Source organism: Rhipicephalus microplus, chromosome 2 (assembly GCF_043290135.1).
Source record: "Rhipicephalus microplus isolate Deutch F79 chromosome 2, USDA_Rmic, whole genome shotgun sequence".
Taxonomy (NCBI): Eukaryota; Metazoa; Arthropoda; class Arachnida; order Ixodida; family Ixodidae; genus Rhipicephalus; species Rhipicephalus microplus.
This window is the reverse complement of record NC_134701.1, coordinates 16,571,475-16,590,245: the sequence shown is the minus strand read 5'-3', so window position 1 is coordinate 16,590,245 and position 18,771 is coordinate 16,571,475. Positions and strand designations below refer to the sequence as shown.

General features: G+C 46.7%; 1 protein-coding gene across 2 annotated transcripts; it reads right to left on the bottom strand.

The window, feature by feature from the left end:
• Positions 1-12,719: 12,719 nt before the first annotated feature.
• On the bottom strand, positions 12,720-14,704 carry Mlp60A (Muscle LIM protein at 60A). Of its 2 annotated transcripts, none has more exons than XM_037420308.2 (4): positions 14,517-14,704; positions 13,660-13,774; positions 13,412-13,586; positions 12,720-13,346 (listed from the first exon to the last, which is right to left on the bottom strand). In XM_037420308.2, the coding sequence occupies exons 2-4, from the start codon at positions 13,772-13,774 to the stop codon at positions 13,316-13,318; spliced, it is 321 nt and encodes a 106-aa protein (XP_037276205.2). In that variant the 5' UTR covers positions 14,517-14,704; the 3' UTR covers positions 12,720-13,315. The 2 variants fall into 2 exon arrangements, with proteins under 2 accessions (XP_037276205.2, XP_037276206.2); XM_037420309.2 differs by having other exon boundaries at positions 14,419-14,591.
• Positions 14,705-18,771: the final 4,067 nt, after the last annotated feature.

The following is an 18,771-nucleotide window of genomic DNA, read 5'->3' as shown; positions in this document are numbered from 1 at the left end:
TCACAGAGAAGCATGCACTTGCGTCCTATCCTCCAGAAAGGGGGGCGTTCATTCAGATCCTGAGATGGATCTTTGTGGTCAGCCTCTATCAGTAAGGACCGATCATAAATTCCTAGGGCTCATATCAGACGCAAAACTAACTTTCATACCCCACATCCAATATACGAAAAACAGGTGTTTTTTATATTTGTATGAACGGTTCTGAAAGTGTTGTCACGCACCACGTGGGTCATTGACAGGAAGTGTCTTCTCTATCTGCATAAAAGCCTCATTCACACTCGCCTAGACTACGGAGCCATTGTCTATCACTCCACCCCACCAACCACCCTGAAGATGCTAGACGTCGTTCACCATCTTGTAATTCGTCTTTCTACGAGTGCTTTTCGCACGAGCCCCTTAGATACGCTGAATCGAACGACTGGTCGCTTCCCCTACAGACATCTTACACAGCTTTTGTGTATGTTCTGAAAGTAAACTGTGACAAGGAACACCCTGCACACTCTACAGCTAACGATCTCTCCAATTCAGAATTATTTGACAACCGTCCTTCCTTGAGGCAGCCCTACTGACTGTGTGTAAGGAGCCTAGCTGAAAAAATGGGCGTGCCACTTCTCGAACACCATCTGGCCGCCCTCGCTGCAAATCTCTCACCGTTGCAGTGGCAACTCATACACTGTGATGTTTTCTTCATGAAGGTTACTAAACATGCACCTGCTGCACATATCTGTGCACACTTCCTTGGACTACAACACAAATACACTTTCTCGAAATTCTTTACCGATACCTCGAAATCTCATACTTCTGTATCCTATGCTGCCGTTGGTCTATCTTTTTCGGATGTAGGTGTTTTGCACCCTAATACGAGCATCTTCGCTGCAGAGACATATGCGATATCATCGGCCATTAAACATATCAAAGAAGTGAAGTTGGCAGAAGCTGTGATTCTCTAAGCCTGGTAACAACCCTGCATAAATAACCTAAAAAACACACAAAACCCGTCTTTACCTCTGTTTACTCACTTTTATGCATGATCTACGCGCATAAACTATATTTTATAGTCTGCTGGCTGCCAATACACCGCGAGATTCAAAGAAACGTGTCGGTAGATCGACTAGCTGTTTCCGCCCACGAGAATGCCACCGTCGATACATCTATAGCGGCCCCTGCACTTGACCTCAAGCCCTATCTTAAACGAAAGCTGGGGAATCATTGGCAGTGGCTGTGGGCCACACAAACACCGAATAAACTTCACCTCATTACGCCACCTCTCGGGAATTGGCCACCAGTTTCGAGAGATCACGCCACACAGAAGTCACCCTCACCAGATGAAGGATAAGACACACACATAGTACTCACTCCCACCTTTTGTCCGGTGGTGATTCATTTCTGAGCAATAAGTGCGGTGAACCACTCACCATGCTTCATTTTTTAGAAAAGTACATAGAATTAGACACACTTAGAAAAAATCACTTCCCGTTTCCCTTCTGCCATCCAATTTCATTGCACCATCCGATGTTCATAGGTGGGGAACCGCTTTTTAGTTATCAATCATTGCTCATGTTTTTAAAGAGCGTCAATAGTTTTAACGTCATATTTCCAGGCATCCCCGTAGCACGACGTCTCCGAGTAGAGGTTGCTGCCACGTTGGAACATTAAAATATCACCTGCCTCGCGACCCTTAGACAAAAGGGCTATTGGTGAGGCATTCGTACTTATGCCATATACCTCATTATAAACTCCACTACAACTGCCATTGATCTGTGTTAGAAACATTTCATGCCACCCTCATGATTTAAAATACATATATATAATACCCGCCTTAAAGTGCGGAGTTGCAGGCCCCTATGCGGCCACGTAACAGCCTCATAGTTTGCATTTTTCACATCCACACATTGATGCTTTTTAATGTAATTTTTCCTGGCGCTCTTTGGCAAAGTATGGCCCTTGAGCCAATAAAAAGCCACATATCATCTGTATTACCTGATTTATATTATGAACATGGTCTATTAAGATCAGCCTGTACAAAATCCTGCTTGGTCCTTTGGTTAAGTGAACTCTAATACGACCTTATTTCCAATAGCAATTATTTTTGTAAATAGTTTGTACAGAACTGACAGTAAGCTGATCGGCCTGTAATTTTTCAATCCTTGACGTTTCTTTTCTCATGTAATAAAATGATGTTGGCCTTCTTGCAAGACTCTGGTACCCTTCCCGTCAAGAGACACTTCGTACATAAGGTGGCCAGTTTTTCTAACAGTCTCTCCGCCATCTTTTAGCAGGTCTGTTGTTACCTTGTCCTCCCAAGCGGCTTTGCTTCTTTGAATTCGTTCCAGGGCTTTTCTTACTTCCCCTGTAGTTACTGATGGGATGTCGAATTCCTCTGGGCTATTATCACTTCTTGCGATATCATCCTGGTCATTTCAGCTTCTGCACAGCTCTCTGTAGAACTCCTGTGTCACCTCAACTATCCTATCCATATTAGTTATGACATTCATCATAACTACGACGCAGCGGAGGGTGATAAGTATTGAAATAAGAATAACTGTAACACTTCCTCGTCACTGCGAAAATGCGCCAAAGGTCTTCGCACTCTCGTTCGTTCAAAAGGAACTCTTGAGGAAACCAGCAATGCGATGTAAAAGTGCTCCTCGTTCGCGTGAGGCATTCTCGAAGGCGTTCCACCTATGGATAAGACAGATGCTTGGAATAGTTGGTGATTGAGAATCAACATATTTCACAGCGCAAGACTACGAGTAGCTACAGCATAACTAGGGAGAAGAGACGAGGACAAAAAAGAGCACTCTTTTCTGTCCTTGTTTTTTCTTCCGTAGTTCCACCATACCTACTCATAGTTCTGCTGCGCTGTGCAAATATGTTGACCACCTATTAAGACTAGAAATCTGGTGCGGAAAGTGCAATCGCTGGATTAATGTTAAAATATATATGTTTGCTACGTGGGAGGGCGGGGCACTTGTATGGCTTACACGGCCATGGCGATTCATTGGAGCAGCTGGGATACTGTAGGCAGAATTATCAATTTGTCCTCAGCCTGCTGTCCTAGCTAATTAAACGACACTCGCATCAAAAAACTGGAATTAATCTAAGTTGAAGTTTTGACAGCACTTAGGATATTGCCCAAATGAAGCATGACGTAGGCTCAGTGATCATCACCTGGTTTGGGAGGCTTACTATGAGAAATTTCGGCATTGTTGTATACATATTGTCACAGCTAATGGGTATGAGCCATAACTGTAGCGTGAAATCGCTTGGAAGTAGATAATGAACAGAACATTGCTTCCTGGTCTGGGAGCGAGCAAGACGTCGATTCGTGGCTGTCTGTTATTTCGTTCGTGGCACTGGTGGAGGTGCTGGGTAAATGCGCCTCGGCTCCAGATTTTTAGCCGACACACCGAGCTACTTGGAGACAGCTACAGCTCCCACGACAAGAAGCAGTCGCCGCCTGCGAGGACTATCTCCAGAATACGGTCCTCTCTCTCAAGACGAGATGGCAACCTCGACTACCAACCAGACGAGTCCGACCAAGGTCGCCTATACTTTTCTCCCGCATGTTTTTCATGCGCCGCAAACACCACGCTCATTTTATGAAGGCATTTATGAGGATTTTGATGACTTGCTTGACCACTTCGATCGAGTTGCCAACATCAACGAATGGGATGAAGCTCGCAAGCTGCGGAGAGTTCACTTTGCGTTGGAAGACTCTGCAAAACGTGGTATGAGAATCCCGAAGTGTTCCTTTGCGACGTGGCAAGAGTTCAGCTGAGAGTTTCGCGATGCATACCGCAGCGCCGAAAGGTAAGAGAGAGCGGAGCAGGCCATCTCGTCTCAGAACCAACGACCTAACCAGAGAGTTTCGATTTTGTCGAGGACATGCTTCGACTCTTCAAGCGTCCCGACCATGCACTGTCTGAGCAAAAGAAGGTGCGGCATTTAATGTGTGGTGTAAAAGAGCAACTCTTCGCTGGACTCATGCGCAATCAACCGACGACTGTGGCTGAGTTCATAAGTGAGGCAACCACAATGGAGCGTACTCACCAGCATCTGTCGTCACAGTATGAACGCCACGACGTCACCACTGCTGCATGCTCTCTCTATCAGGGCTGACAGCGAGAGGCATGCCCTCGCAGAGTTCATAAGAAGCGTCGTGCGGGACGAGCTGCGCCAACTCCAAGCAGCGGGACCCAAACCAACCGTAAATGCTCTCGCAGACCTAATCCGAAATAAGCTCCGACAGGTGGTCACCCCACTCGTGCCAACAAGGCCTGAGGCCCCTGTGCTGACTTATGCGGCGGCACTGTGATCTCCAGCACCGCATGCACTATGCGGACAATGATTACACTATGCGGACAATGAATCACGCTAGCCATCGATTCCAGGACACCTCTTCGACTCCGCCACCCGCCTCAAAGTTTCGGAGTGTACCCACGTATCATCCGTCTGGATCGCGACAGAACGCCACAAAGGCCAGCATGTGGCGTACGTCAGATAACCGTCCACTCTGCTACCACTGTGGCGAAGCGGGTCACGTCTACCGCAATTGCCAGTACTGCCACCTTGGTCTCCGTGGCTTTCACCCTGATGCTCGGTGGCCGCGTTACGGTGAGCGTCCCCGCGACATCGAAGCGTACCTTACGGGCCAGCAAGCTCCTCGCCTTGGTCAACGCCGCCAATCACGGTCACCATCACCTCGCCGCCCCACGTCACCTAGCAGTCTCTCGTCATCTTATGCTCCTTTCAGAGGCCGGTCCCCGAGTCCCCACAGGGAAACTAGAAACCGCGGCTCCTGGGGGTGACACCAAGACCCGATGCCTCCCTCGGGTCTTGGTGTCGAGCCTCCCTCGACACCAAGACCCGATGAAGACCTTTCTGATTTTTCAGTCGTTTCCGAAAGTCTGAAGACTGTTTCCGTCGACATCACCGTACCCGCCGATAATCACGTCGTCACTGCCCTCGTCGACAACAGCGCCGATTATTCGGTTATGAGCAGCGTCCTGGCATCCCAAATAAGGAGGGTAACTACCCCTTAACAAGGATCCCCGTTGCGCATGGCAGGGGGCCACCTTGTCACGCCGACTGGAATGGGCACAGCACGTGTGCGAGTCCATGCTTCGACGTTCACAGAGTCTTTCCTTGTATTGCCTGTGTGCTCCCGTCCACTCATTCGGGGACTGGACTTTCTTCGCGAACACGGCGCAATTATTGACCTACGACACTTGCAGGTGTCGTTCCAGGACTCATTTCATTCTGAACCTGAATACACCCATTTATCGAAGGCTGCCCTACATGTATTCTCCGAATCTGTTACTCTGCCTTCCAGCAGCAGCCTCTTCATCAGCGTCGAATGTGACCAAGACGTCCCCGATGCTGTGATTGCGGAAGGAAATCTGTCCCTACTATTTGCACAAGGTATTGTTCAGCCCAGGAAGCAGCAGGTTTGCATATAGTCACGAATTTAAACGAGGAGTATCTCCATCTTACCAAACACACTGCGATCGCATACCTTGAGGATATTGCCGACGTCCCTGGTCCTTCAACATTATCTGGCCTTTCGTCGTGCGACCATTCCGCCATGACATTCGCAAGCACTCTCGACGTAAACCAGGGTCTACCGTCCGCACAACGGGAACGTCTTTTAAAGCTAGTCGACTCATTTCGGGACTGCTTCGCTACGACTTCGAAAGTGAACCAAACGCTGCTGGCCAAGCATCGTATCATCACCGATCCTACCGAGAGACCCATTCGAAATCACGCCTGCAGAGTCTCGCAAAAAAGAACAAGACGCTATACGCCAACAAGTCCAGCAGATGTTTAAGGACGATGTCATCCAGCCATCGACCAGTCCCCGGACGTCCCCAGTTGTGTTAGTAAAGAAAAAAGATGGTACCCTGCGATTTTGCGTCGACTACCGAAAGTTGAATAAGATCACGAAGAAAAACGTTCATCCTTCACCACGAATAGATGACTCGCTGGACCGCATTCGCAACGCTCGTTAATTTTCTTCCATAGATCAACGCAGCGGCTATAGGCAAATTTGTTGATGAGCGTGACCGCGAAAAGACCGCCTTCATTACTCCTGACGGACTATACGAGTTCAAGGTCTTTCCCTTCGGCTTATGCTCGGCGCCAGCTACTTTTCAAAAAATGATGGACATGGTTCTTTTTGGGCTAAAACGGCAATCGTGTCTTGTCTACCTTGACGATGTGGTCGTCTTCTTGGACACGTTTGAGCAGCACGTCCAGCGCTTGCAGACAGTTCTTCAGGTGATTCGAACTGCTGGACTTTTTCTCAAACCTGAGAAATACCACTTTGCTTTCGAGGAACTGAAGTTTCTTGGTCACGTTGTCAACCACGTCGGTATACACCCAGACCCTGAGAAAACAAAAGCTCTTGCCGCATTTTCTGTCCCAATGAACAAGCGCGATCTCTGCCGAGTTCTGGGACTGTGCGCATATTACAGACGCTTTGTCAAAGGCTTTTCTAAAATCGATGAACCACTAAATGAACTTACAAAAAATGGCGTACCGTTTGTTTAGTGTCATGATCAGCATCACGCCTTTGACACGCTACGAAACCATCTCCAAGCCCCACCTGTACTCGGTCACTTTGACGACAACGCTGCTACAGAGCTACACACGGATGCCAGCAACGTTGGTCTTGGTGCTGTATTGGTTCAATGGCTAAATGGCGTAGAGCACGTGATTGCCTATGCAAGTCGAACACTATCATCCGCAGAGAAAAACTACTCTGCAACAGAAAAAGAATGCTTGTCCGTTGTTTGGGCTATAACAAAGTTTCGGCCTTATCTATAAGGTCGACCATTCAGGGTAGTAGGCGACCACCATTCTTTATGCTGGCTCGCCAACCTCAAAGATCCTTCCGGTCGTCTAGCACGGTGGAGCCTTCGGCTGCAAGAATTTAACGTTACAGTCATTCACAAGTCAGGACGCAAACACACCGACGCTGACTCTCTCACGTGTTCCAATTGTAAGTACGGACGCGGACGTTGAAGAGGACGGTACATTCATTTCCTCTGTATCAGCAACCGACTTGGCTCAACAACAACGCGATGACATGGAGCTAACCCCACTCATTGACTACCTCGAAGGCCGAAAAAGCAATCTTCCTCGAAACTTCGCACATTCACTGGCTTCGTTCTGCATCAGGGATTGAGTCCTCTATAAGAAAAACTTCGACCATACCCAGGCTACTTCGCTTCGGGACGATATGCGCCGACCTCGCTTCGGGATGATATTTTACATGCTTGTCACGACGAACCATCAACCGGACACCTTGGCTGCATGCGCACCTTGGAAAGAATTCACCACTCATACTACTGGCCACGCCTCGCGAAGACAGTCAAGCAGTACGTCCGCACATGCCGCGACTGCCAACGCCATAAGACACCACCTGTCCGACGAGCAGGACTAATACAGCCTATCGACACGCCGAAAACACCATTCCATCAAATTGGCATTAACTTGCTCAGATCGTTTCCCACGTTTTCGTCTGGAAACCGGTGGATTGTGGTTGCCACCAATTATTTAACGCGTTACAGCGAAACAAATGCCCTGTCCAAAGCTACCGCAGCCGAAATCGCCCAGTTTTTCGTCACCAGCATCGTACTTCGTCACGGAGCGCCAGCTGTGATAATTACTGATCGTGGGATAGCTTTCACCGCAGAGATGCTTCAAGAAGTGCTGAGCCTAAGTCGTATAGAACATCGGAAAACCACGGGTTATCACCCCCAAATAAACGGACTCACTGAACGGTTGAACAAGACCATTGCAGATATGCTGTCAATGTATGTGGCCGTTGATAACAAGAACTGGGATGATATACTCCCTTACCTAACTTTCACTTCCAATACAGCAGTCCAAGAGAGTACAGGTTTCACCCCATTCCGCTTAGTTCATGGTCGAGAGGTCACTACAATGCTCGACGCAATGCTCCTTCCCAACAACCTGGGTATGTTCAACGCGGACGCTGCCCTGGTCGCTCTACGCGCCGAGGAGGCCCGTCAACTCGCCCGATGCCGTACTCAAGCTCGCCAAACTGCCGACGCACGCCGCTACAACCTTACACACCGAGAGGTTACCTTCCAACCAGGCGATGAAGTTTGGGCGTGGACTCCCATTCGACAGCGTGGTCACTCTGAAAAGTTGCTGCGGCGCTACTTCGGCCCGTACAAAGTTCTACGCCGACTCAGTGACGTTACATACGAAGTTCTCCTTGAGGGCACCTCAAGACGTTCCCATCGCTTTCCACAAAGTGATGTGGACCATGTGTCCACGCTGAAGCCATATTCCTCGCGTCATCCATCGAACGTGGACTGACTTACTAAGCAATGACTATTTTTGTCACTTTTGTTTCTTTTTGATGTGTCTTGTGTCCTAATTAACTCCTTTCTTTATTGAGTACTTCCATGATACCAGCCCTTTTTTTTTCCTTACGACGCAGTTGTTGGATCCCATGGTAGCGTCTTTTCTTTCTTATTTTTTTTTTTCAACGCTCATCACCAGCATCGAGACGATGCTTTTCGAGGAGAGGAAATAATGTCCCAGGTAATATGTACGAACCATAACTGTAGCGAGAAATCGCTTGAAAGTAGAGAAAGAAGAGAAAATTACTTCCTGGTCTGGGAGCGAGCAAGACGTCGATTCGTGACTGTCTGTTATATCGTTCATGGCAATATTCCCGCTAAGTACGATATTGGTGCACCATTGAAGCGGGCTCGCGAAATAGACCTATAACAAGCGCTTCCGTACGTTACCACACTGTGTGTTGCCAGATATAATCATGGTGGCCCGTTTAGTTATGCGAGTACACAGCTGATCAAAGTCGGGAGAACAATCGAGTGGTACGTTTATTGAGGTGCATAATATGGCCATGATGCATGGGAACGTGGTCTCGCGTAATTAACACGTCGGAACAAAAGGCTTTTTTGGAGCCCACTTAGTGACTCAAAGGGATTGACAACTGATTTTAAATGCGAAGCATTTCTTAACGAACTTCAGCGTCGTTGAGAGTATCTATCTATCTATCTATCTATCTATCTATCTATCTATCTATCTATCTACCTATCTAGCCGCTTATGACTTTTAGCTCTCCTGGCCGTTTTAATAATGGTATCGGTGCCAAACTTGGTATGGCATAACGTGACTGTATGACGAGTGTAAGTGACCAGTCATAACATAAATATCATGACATGTATGTTATGAAGTCATAATTTACATTTCGTGGTTTAGCTGTTCTCGCGGTGGTTTCGTTCACATGACAGGTTGCAAAACTTGTACGATATGACATGACAGCATAGCGAACGCAAGCGACAGACGCTAACGTAGAAATCATGACATGCATGTCATGTAAGTCATAAGTCATGACTACACGTTACACTCGTGGGGCGCTCGCGGTCGTTTCGCTAGGTTCACATATACCAAATTAGGTATTACAGGACGTGAACGCATGACAAGGGTATATGACTGGTGCAAATATGATAGTAATAAAATGCGTGTCATGTTAGAACATGACTATATGCCGCGCTCATGATGCGTTCGCGGCCTTTTCGCTAGCTTCACATCTACCAAATTAGGTATTACGGGACGTGAATGGATGACGAAGGTATGTGACTGGTGAAAACAAGATAATCATCAGGTGCGTGTCATGTAACAACATGACTCCATGCCACACTGATGATGTGCTGGCGGCCGTTTCGCTAGCTTCACATATACCAAGTTTGGTATCACGGGACGTGAATGGATTACGAAGGTATGTGACTGGTGCAGACATGATAATCATGAGATGCGTGTCATGTAATAACATGACTACATGTCCCACTCAAGGCACCATTACACTTCGACGGGACCCGGCCCACGTGTGCACCGGCATTCGTTTCGTCGCGTCACGACCGCGATGCCATGTGAAGCGTCGATCTGTCTGCATTAAAGCGCACGTCGCGCTGCGTTGCTTAGACGCATGCGCGTTTGAGCGCGGCCGACATCCCTCCGTCACGAAGTGAGGCAGACGCAGTGCTGTCTGGGTAACGTCATCCGCGCGAAATGCACCATGTCGCATTTCACGACGGTTGCCGCCGGGGCGCGCCGACGGACGCTGGTCGCGCCAGTCACGCCTGGCGTCAGAATTTAGAGTAGGGCTCGCGTTTTGCTAGCGCAGCGTTGCTGTGCCCAGCGTGCACGCGCATCAACGTTACGTCGGTGTGTATTGGGCTATTTATGATGCACTCGTGGCTGTTTCGCTAGCTCGATATTTACCAAAATTGGTATCAGGAGACGTGAATAGATGACGAATGTAAATGACACCTTCAAACATGAAAATCATTACATGGAAGTCATGCAAGCAATAATTTACCTCCGCCTCATAACGCTGTGCTGCATTTGAAGTGACATATGAACCCTCCTCATTCGTGCTTCGCATATCATATATTTACAATGTACGTGGGATCTGCCATTTTTTTGCGGAAGGAAGGGAGAAAGAAAGGAAAATAACTTTACTTTGGTCCTGGAGAACACTACTTTTTTTTGGCATCTCTTTTTTTTTTACATCGTGGCAGAAAGCTAGCGTATCGCAGTGTTAATAGCTGCAGTAGCTGATCCTTAAAGCCCATATAGTTATTTTACAAGCAGTAATTTTCTGTGTGAAAAGCTCTAGGCCCAGATGTAAGCCTCCAGCAACGCTGAGAATTTATAATGATGCCGGCAGCCCTTCTCACGACTTGTAAAAGCTGTTGTGCTTTCGGAGGAGTTCCTGTAAGTATGCTTTACCACATCTATTTTAAGCTTTTTGAAATTTTTGAAAATATCAAGCCGTCACAATGAGATAACGGTATATACACGTTCCCTCTCTTTCTACCGCGTTGTATGTGAATGTACTTAAGGTTACCAGCGCCTGAAGTGTCACGGGTGGCTTGTCCCGGCGTTGTTACTCTTTCGATACACGGGCCAAGCCAAGTCGCTTAAAACGTCAATAGGCATGCATTTGCGACGCCGTGGCGAGTAGCACTGCACCTTATTACTGAGATGAATCATAGATAGCACCTTAGCGACCTGGAAACTACGCGCACAGTTGCATGAGCACGCTGAAAAGTTGTTCAAGACACTCTGAGAGTGGGATCATTTCATCACGCCAAGGCGTGATGCATACTACTTTAATGCATACTACTAACGCAAGCCTATATGTATGTTTTCATGGAGAAATATCTTTTAATGTAAATAAACCAGCAATATTTCTAACAAAACAAAATCGTCGACTGCTTATAGCAATCAATGGTAACCTAGCCGGGGACATTAGATTGTTAACGTTTCTGCCTCCAGAGGTGCCACAGGTCATTTTCAGTGCTGCCGACCCGAAGGTCGCGGGTTCGAATCCCGGCTGTGGCCGCTGCATTTCCGATGGAGGCGGAAATGTTGTATGCCCGTGTACTCAGATTTGGGTGCACGTTAAAGAACCCCAGGTGGTCGAAATTTCCGGAGCCCTCCACTACGGCGTCTCTCATAATCATATGGTAGTTTTGGGACGTTAAACCCCACATATCAGTCAGGTCATGTTCAGTAACTTTCAATGAAGAAATAAAGATATAAGTCTACCCCAGGAAAACAAAAAAACTGTGTCAATGCGACGAACCATCTTTGCATCAGTGGAGCCATCTCATTTCATGTTCTGGGCTGTTGTCGGTCCGTTTAACAGCGGCTTCCATACAGTTTTCACTATCCAGTGTGCCTTGAATAGACTCGATGACCATTTAATGACGCAAAGATCTTAGGAGCCTGGTCGCGGAGCACATCAGCACAGAAAGCCACACGAGCCCTCCTGAGATACTTGACAGCAACTTCATTGAGGGACCACCTGTGAAACTCGGCATTGTGTGTGTGATGTGACATGTGTCTATCCTTCTCTTTTTTTTTTTACTCCCCTCTCCCCCTCCCTATGTGTATGGTAGCAAACTGGATGCATAGTCTAGTTAACCTCCCTACTTTTCCTACATTTCTTCTCTCTCTCTCTCTCATCACAATTGATAGTCGGTTTTGTCATATATTGTGGAATGTTGGTTCTTCGACAAAACTAGTTCATTAGTCAGTGAAACATGAATCGTGCTGGCACGCTTTCATGAGTATTTTTGGTATACACATTTGTGAGATGATTTATTAGAAGGCAGGGAGGTCGGGCAAAGCTTTAAGGAATCAATATAACGATATACAGAGAACACTAATAAAAGCCTACAGTGCTAAAGCGACGAACTCAGAAGAAAATGGAGTGAATGCCAGTCGATTGCCCAAACCTTTTTTTTTTTTTTGATGTTGTTGTTCTTGTTGTTTGTCGTTTTTGCGCTGTACTGTTTTAGTTTCGTATATAGCCAACTAGCCCAGTAGTTCGTTTTGCCGAAGGGCATACCGTGACCTTGTCTACTGATAACTGCTTGGTTCAAACTCACAAACGAAACTTCAGCAATTTGTCGCAAATTAACCCACGTATACCGAAGTGTGTTTAGATGTTCAGCGCTTCAATAGCTGCGCTTTCAGAATGAATGGCAGCCTGCTAGAAAAGGAATGGGTTCAGCATTCTCTGGTGGCATCTGCTGACAACAAGACTGCGCACGTTATCAATGCTTGTGATAATCTCTCTGCGCACTTACAGCCCATTATGAACAAGCATTCAACATTCAAAAAGAATAACTGAGAGAGACAGATTTGATACGTCATACAAATCTTTATTTCAGGTGAAATTCGAACTCTGATATAGCAACATTTGATACTGGTTCGAAACAAGACCAAACGTAACAACGCGCCGAACTCCTGAAGGCGCCATTTCTGTTAGCATTTTTTTTTTCGTAAATAAATCTTGCACGTCGTCATTATTTTCTAGCTAGACAGTAACGAAGCTGCTTTGAGACTAGATCTTCGCTCGACGAGAAGTTCGAAACATGTACAAACTTGTTTCCATTATGGAATGAGGACAGTGAAGCGATACAGGTGTATATTTTTCTCCCACGAATGCAGTAGGGTGCACAATACTCTGGCCGTTATTGTCTACTGACTCATCTAACATACGGCTTGATGCATGATCGCTGCGCGAATCGGACTCTGTCTAAATTTACTTGTAGTAAAATCTCTCATCCATCTTTTGCAGCTATTTAGTTGTTGCTAAATGCTTGGGAGCTTACGAAGTGCTGTCGGTTCACATTGTACACTGCGACGATAGTTGTTAGATGTGTGACGATGGAGTAAAAGATAAAAAAAAACTACACAAGTGCATCACTGGGTTCCATTGCTCTGTTGTATAGAATTAGCCATATGTGGGGTCGTGTGGCTTGTTGCTGCAAATAAAGAGAGATAGAAGGGTTCAGTGGTCGGAGTGGATATCAGCGAAACCGAGCCGTACCTCATAGCGCACTCGGTGTTTCCCAGGTGCTCGCCCTTGTCCATCGAGAGGCAGCCGGCGCCACCGCCGAAGCCGTAGCCCTTGGGTCCGAACTTGCGGCCGTAGCACTGCTTGCAAAACAGCTCTCCTCCATGCTCACTAGCGTTGGTGCTGTCCAACCGCTTGTGGCACAGACCTACAGCGCACGCCAGCGTTATCCCTCACTGTTGTTTCATGCCAACAAATAGAACAAGTGAAAAGCTGCTCACCACAAACGAAACAGGTCTTGTGCCACTTGCTGCCAGCAGCCAGCATCTCCTCGGCGGCATAGACGGACTTGCCGCACTTAGGGCACTTGGCATGTTCAACGGGCTTGAAAGGCATCTGCGCCAACAATTTCAAAAAATGTGGCCCTAGTGATACCGCGGCATCGCGACCTAGCACACCGATGCAAGTGAACGGAGTTTTTCCACGCACGCGCTGGTTGCCAGCAATATAAAGAGCCTGTTTTTCGATAAAATCGAGATATCAAGCAATCGCCACCACCTACCTCGTAATAAATTACCTTAAATCAGTCGTCGATGCGTTGCGTACGCTATTTCAACACGCTTGGCAAAGCCTTGTGCAAAGGTGTCTCACCGCGCTATTTCGGTCGCCCTGGATGGGGGCCAGCTTCGTAACGCGGTGACTCCCTGCCACGCTATTTCTGACTTCTCGCACAAGGCCGGGCAGAGCGCGCTATCGTTTTACGCATCCGTGCCTACCGCGTACCTAATGTGTTTCTATAGCACGCACCAATCCTCGGAATGGGCAGTGAGGACTGTGCAATATATTCTACTCGGTAACGAAACGAACTACGCGTAAAAGTTCGCTGCATCGTTTCTAGTGCAAGACTAGTTAAACAAGCGGTTCACGGCAACCGACAACTAAGTAAGCGCCTCGTAAACCTTAACAGTGGTGCGGTACCTTGGTACATGATTACTCCTCACCTGACGTCAGAGGGCGTCATGGCTACGTTTTGTGCTTACCGTGACCGCCGACGAAACGATACGAGCTTCCCACTAATCCAATCTTGCGTGGCTCTCAAATCCAGCACAGCACAGAGGGTAATCCGTCGGTGGCTTACCTCGGAGATTTAGAGCGGTCGGCTCGGGCGGTCTAGGAGGAGTAGGCGCACTTAGGCAGTTCGCAGCAGAACCCGGTGAGCGTGTGCTGCGGTGGCTGGCGGGCCTTCCATTTTTCTAACACTTTGCACACGGCACTCCGCAGCACGGCCAGCGACATATAGGGGCCCAGAGGGGCCTCCTCCCGCTGCCTCTGACATCATTCGCGGAGGAGGCGAGCTCAAGTTTCCCTCCCTCGTCTGACTCAGGGTTTGCGCACGGTGCGGCCATGACGCCCTTTCTTTCGGTTCAACGATCGCTCCTCCGAAACAAGCTCGCTCGATATGGGCGAATCTGGGTGACCTTGTCGGCCGCCGCTCCCCCGCACTCCAGAAAGTCTCGTGACAATCACGTACAGTGTTGTGATACGCGACAACCATCCCCTTAGTTCACAACAAGGTAAACACATTCCTTTGGCACACATTGACTTCTTGCGTCACGCAAGGTATTCTCGACACTCGTGACGCAATATTGCGTCGCTGATTTCGGCTTCTGAATGCATCGAGTGAAAAGTGGATCTCGAGTGACAGTTGAAGGGCCAAGTGATGAGTGCATCGTGAAAACTTTTAAGCGAAGTTGTCAGATTAAGGTGAATCCGCTGAAATGCACAAGATAGGCGATGAGACGACGACAGCAGTGAAGCGCTTCGCTTCAAAGCTGAAGAGCGACCTTCATTTTCGCGGAATGACCGGAGCGAATGAGCCCTTCAGGTAGGGCTCTCTTGACCCCCGCTGTTTTTTCTCTAAATAATGGTCTAGCACTGATTTCTAAAGGGGGGTGAATCAAACAGTGGGTTGAGAGGGAAGCTGAAATGGCAGAAGAAAGCAAAGGAGGCACAAGAAAAGACTGCAGAAAGAAAAGAGAAGGCAATGGTAACCCCACGCCAACCAGACTAAAAAAAAAGACCTGGCTTAGGTAAAATAAACAACAATGAAAAACAAATCACTTAGTAGTAATGAAAAAGGCTCGAATGGAGGAGACAGTAGCTTCACTGTCTCTCACAGTGTGCAATCGGCTACACTTATTTTGCTTCCTTTCTAGTGCGTTATTTTATCGTTGGCATTCTCGCTGCTCACTGGCACGTTTATTGCTTTGAGGCACTGAGTGCAAAGTGCCGCAACTTTTCTTCATTCAAAGACCCTTTCATTTTTTTATTAAACTGGTTGCTACACGTGATATCTTCTGCAGCTGATCTTCCATGGGGCATATTGTGCACAGATCTCTTACCTTCGTTGGTGGTCATATACGGATGACACATTCAGTGCTCTTCTCGGCTTTTCTTTTGTTCGTGAACAGAAGATTTTTACCTGCAAGCCGTACAGTACAGAGTATGGGCCTCTGGCACCCTCACTATGTCGTTAAAATCGTTAACTGCCCTGGCTTTCCTTTATGACGATTTTGATCTATCCTTAACAGTTTCACTTCAGCTGTTTCCATGCTTACCTTCTTTGTTATGGATGAATTCCGTCTTCTTGATCGACGAATTCGGTTTGGGACCTTGACTTAGCCACAATCATGATTCGCAGTTTCTTTATTAAGCAATGTGCATAAGTGCCATTCCTCGACTTTTACATGTCATAACTGGCCATTTTATCTTCAATTTTCTGACGGATGCAGTGAATGCAATTTTGTGGGAATCAGTCAGGAATCAGGTAACAAAAAGCAGCAGAGAAAATAACAATATTTTTTGCAATAGCCCTCTTACCAATAGATTTTGTATTGCGCTTTAAGACTATTTATATATGTTTGAGAGATGATAACTTTCCGCTGTGTTACAGTAAGCGCCCTTACGCTTTTTTTTTTTCTTGACGCTCGTTCATAAGCATAAGGGCACATTCCTCTTTTCCAATTTTGTTGTTTCCTGTCTCTTCATCTGTTCGTTTGCGCAGACGCTGTAGACAGCGCGAACCCTCCTCGTCACTCTTCTGGCAACTCACAATGTCGGGACATCACCAAGACGGTGTTTACTCTGTGCGCTATACGTCATTGTACATGCTAATTATCTAAAAGAGCCTTGTTTTTGAAAAAAAAAAAGCTTCTCTGTTGACCACAGTACTGGCCTGGGTTAAGTACGCGACAAATTTTACAAATAACTGCAACTGCAGTTTTTTTTTTTTACGCATGTGCTGTGCTCCTGTAGTGTCCGTGTCACGGAGTCATAAACTCTATGCGGGTCAAATGCTGTGCGGTTGAGGGCGTTCAATCTCGCCACTCACCGGCCCCACCGCCTAGGATTCTTGCTCACTCATCCCTCGCCCTTGAGGTTGCGCTCTTCCTAAAGTAGATCACAGGAGGAAACGATCGCTAGGATCTCAGTCTGGACATCACCTAGATACGAGTTATACCCATGAAAGCCGTTCTTCAAGATATTGCTAGTTCGAATTAATTCAGGAGGAGGAATAAATCAGCACAGGGAGGTTAATTCAGCTGCACACATCAGGTACGTTGTGGTGGAGGCTACCGACACTACAAAAAGTGAATGCGTTCGCATTAAGAAATAGTTGCATGTTTTGCATAGTTGCAATCAAAAAGAAGAAATGGACGTGGGCTGGGCACGTAGCAAGTAGACAGAATAGCGGCTGGTCATAAAGTGCAACTGGTTGGATTCCCAGAGAAGGCCAATGCACGAAGGGGAGACAAAAAAATTAGGTGAGCCAAAGAGATTAAAAAGTTCGTAGGTATAACGTGGCAACGAAAAGCACAAGACCGGATTCATTGGCGCATCATGGGAGAGGCCTTTGCCCTGCAGCGGCCATAGTCAAGCTGGGGATGATGATGAAGGAGATAATGACAATGGTGCATTTTTGCCACCCATAATAAATTTTATTAGTACCTTTAGGCTCAGTAATGAATGAACACGCTTAGTACCCCGTTATACGTCCTTCATTACGAGGTTAGATCGCTTAGTCTCCTGCGGTTTTCGTTTTTTTTCTGCACTTAATTTGCAGCCCGTTGCGACACGTAACGCTGAAGTTCGTGCGAGCGTTTGCAACGAAAAAAGTCGAGCACGGGGGCATGGAGTGAAAATGGTTCAATGTTCTTAACACCAATAACTGTAGAAAAATATAAAGTCACTGAGTTACCAGCCTGAACCTAATCTTAACTTGCAGAAAATTAAGAACTGGTGCGATCAGTGACAAATGCGACTTAACCCAACAAAAACCATTTTTATGTCCATTTCCAGAAGAAAGGGCATTCTGATTTACTCTTACAGTATTAACAATCACAAATTTTCTCAATCTCATCAATACAGATACTTAGGTCTGATATTTACGCCCGACTTGCGCTGGAATCTTCCCATTTAAGAACTTTGTTCCAAGGCTAACAAGGTGTTATGGAACCTGAGACGTAACCTCTACTGTGCCTCTCCCGAAATTATAACTTTAGCTTAGAAAGCCTTGCTAAGACCCGTAATCGAATGTGACAAAGAAGCTTGGGGTCGCTATACCTTAACTAACTGTTAGAGACTTGAGAAAATACATCGCCATAGTTCTAGGTTTAAATTTAACAAATACTGTCACTTTCATTCACCTACTGAATGGTGTAAACTTGCAGAGCTATCACCTCTTCATAAGCAAACCAAATTTGAAAGGCTAAAATTCATTTTCGTAATTTTATAATCATGTTAAATAAACTACGCTCGCTACTTTAAGATCAAAACACGGGAAACATCAAGACACATAAACAATATTCACATACCACCTCTAAAAGCTCATATTGACTGCTTTAGGAACAGTTTCTTTCCTAGGGTGATTCAACAGTGGAAATTATTGCCAGATCCAGTTGTGAAAACTAAATTCTTTACTGTGTTTTTAGAAGCCATATGCTCTGTAGTGTTTTCTGATTCTATAGCAGTGCTCGCGTAATCTGTCATTGAGACACCGTTTTGTTTGCCCAATATAGTACGTCCCGCAGGATAATGGGAACTTGTAGATGACACAGGATACACAATCAACGAATCTAACGTGGTGTTTCTTATCACAAGCTGGAAGAGCAATATTTCTTAGACAAGTGAGCTAGCAAAGCTCCCCTAGTTTCTTAGGCGCTGAAAAAACGACACGTACATTAGCCTTCCGGGCCACTTTCTTTAAGTTGTGAGAAACTGTGTGCATGTAAGGGATTACACCTACTCTGCAGCCCGAGTACTCCGAAACTTCACGCCTGGTTTCTTTTCGAGACTCTTGGAGGATGCGATCGGCTACAGAAACCCGTAACAGA

Excerpts from the sequence above, each read along its gene's own strand:
- Mlp60A (XM_037420308.2), bottom strand. The coding sequence starts at position 13,774 with ATGCCTTTCAAGCCCGTTGAACATGCCAAGTGCCCTAAGTGCGGCAAG. Across the intron at positions 13,587-13,659 it reads CAAGACCTGTTTCGTTTGTG|GTCTGTGCCACAAGCGGTTG; the intron begins GTGAGCAGCTTT and ends CGTGCGCTGTAG. Across the intron at positions 13,347-13,411 it reads AACACCGAGTGCGCTATGAG|CAACAAGCCACACGACCCCA; the intron begins GTACGGCTCGGT and ends CTTTATTTGCAG.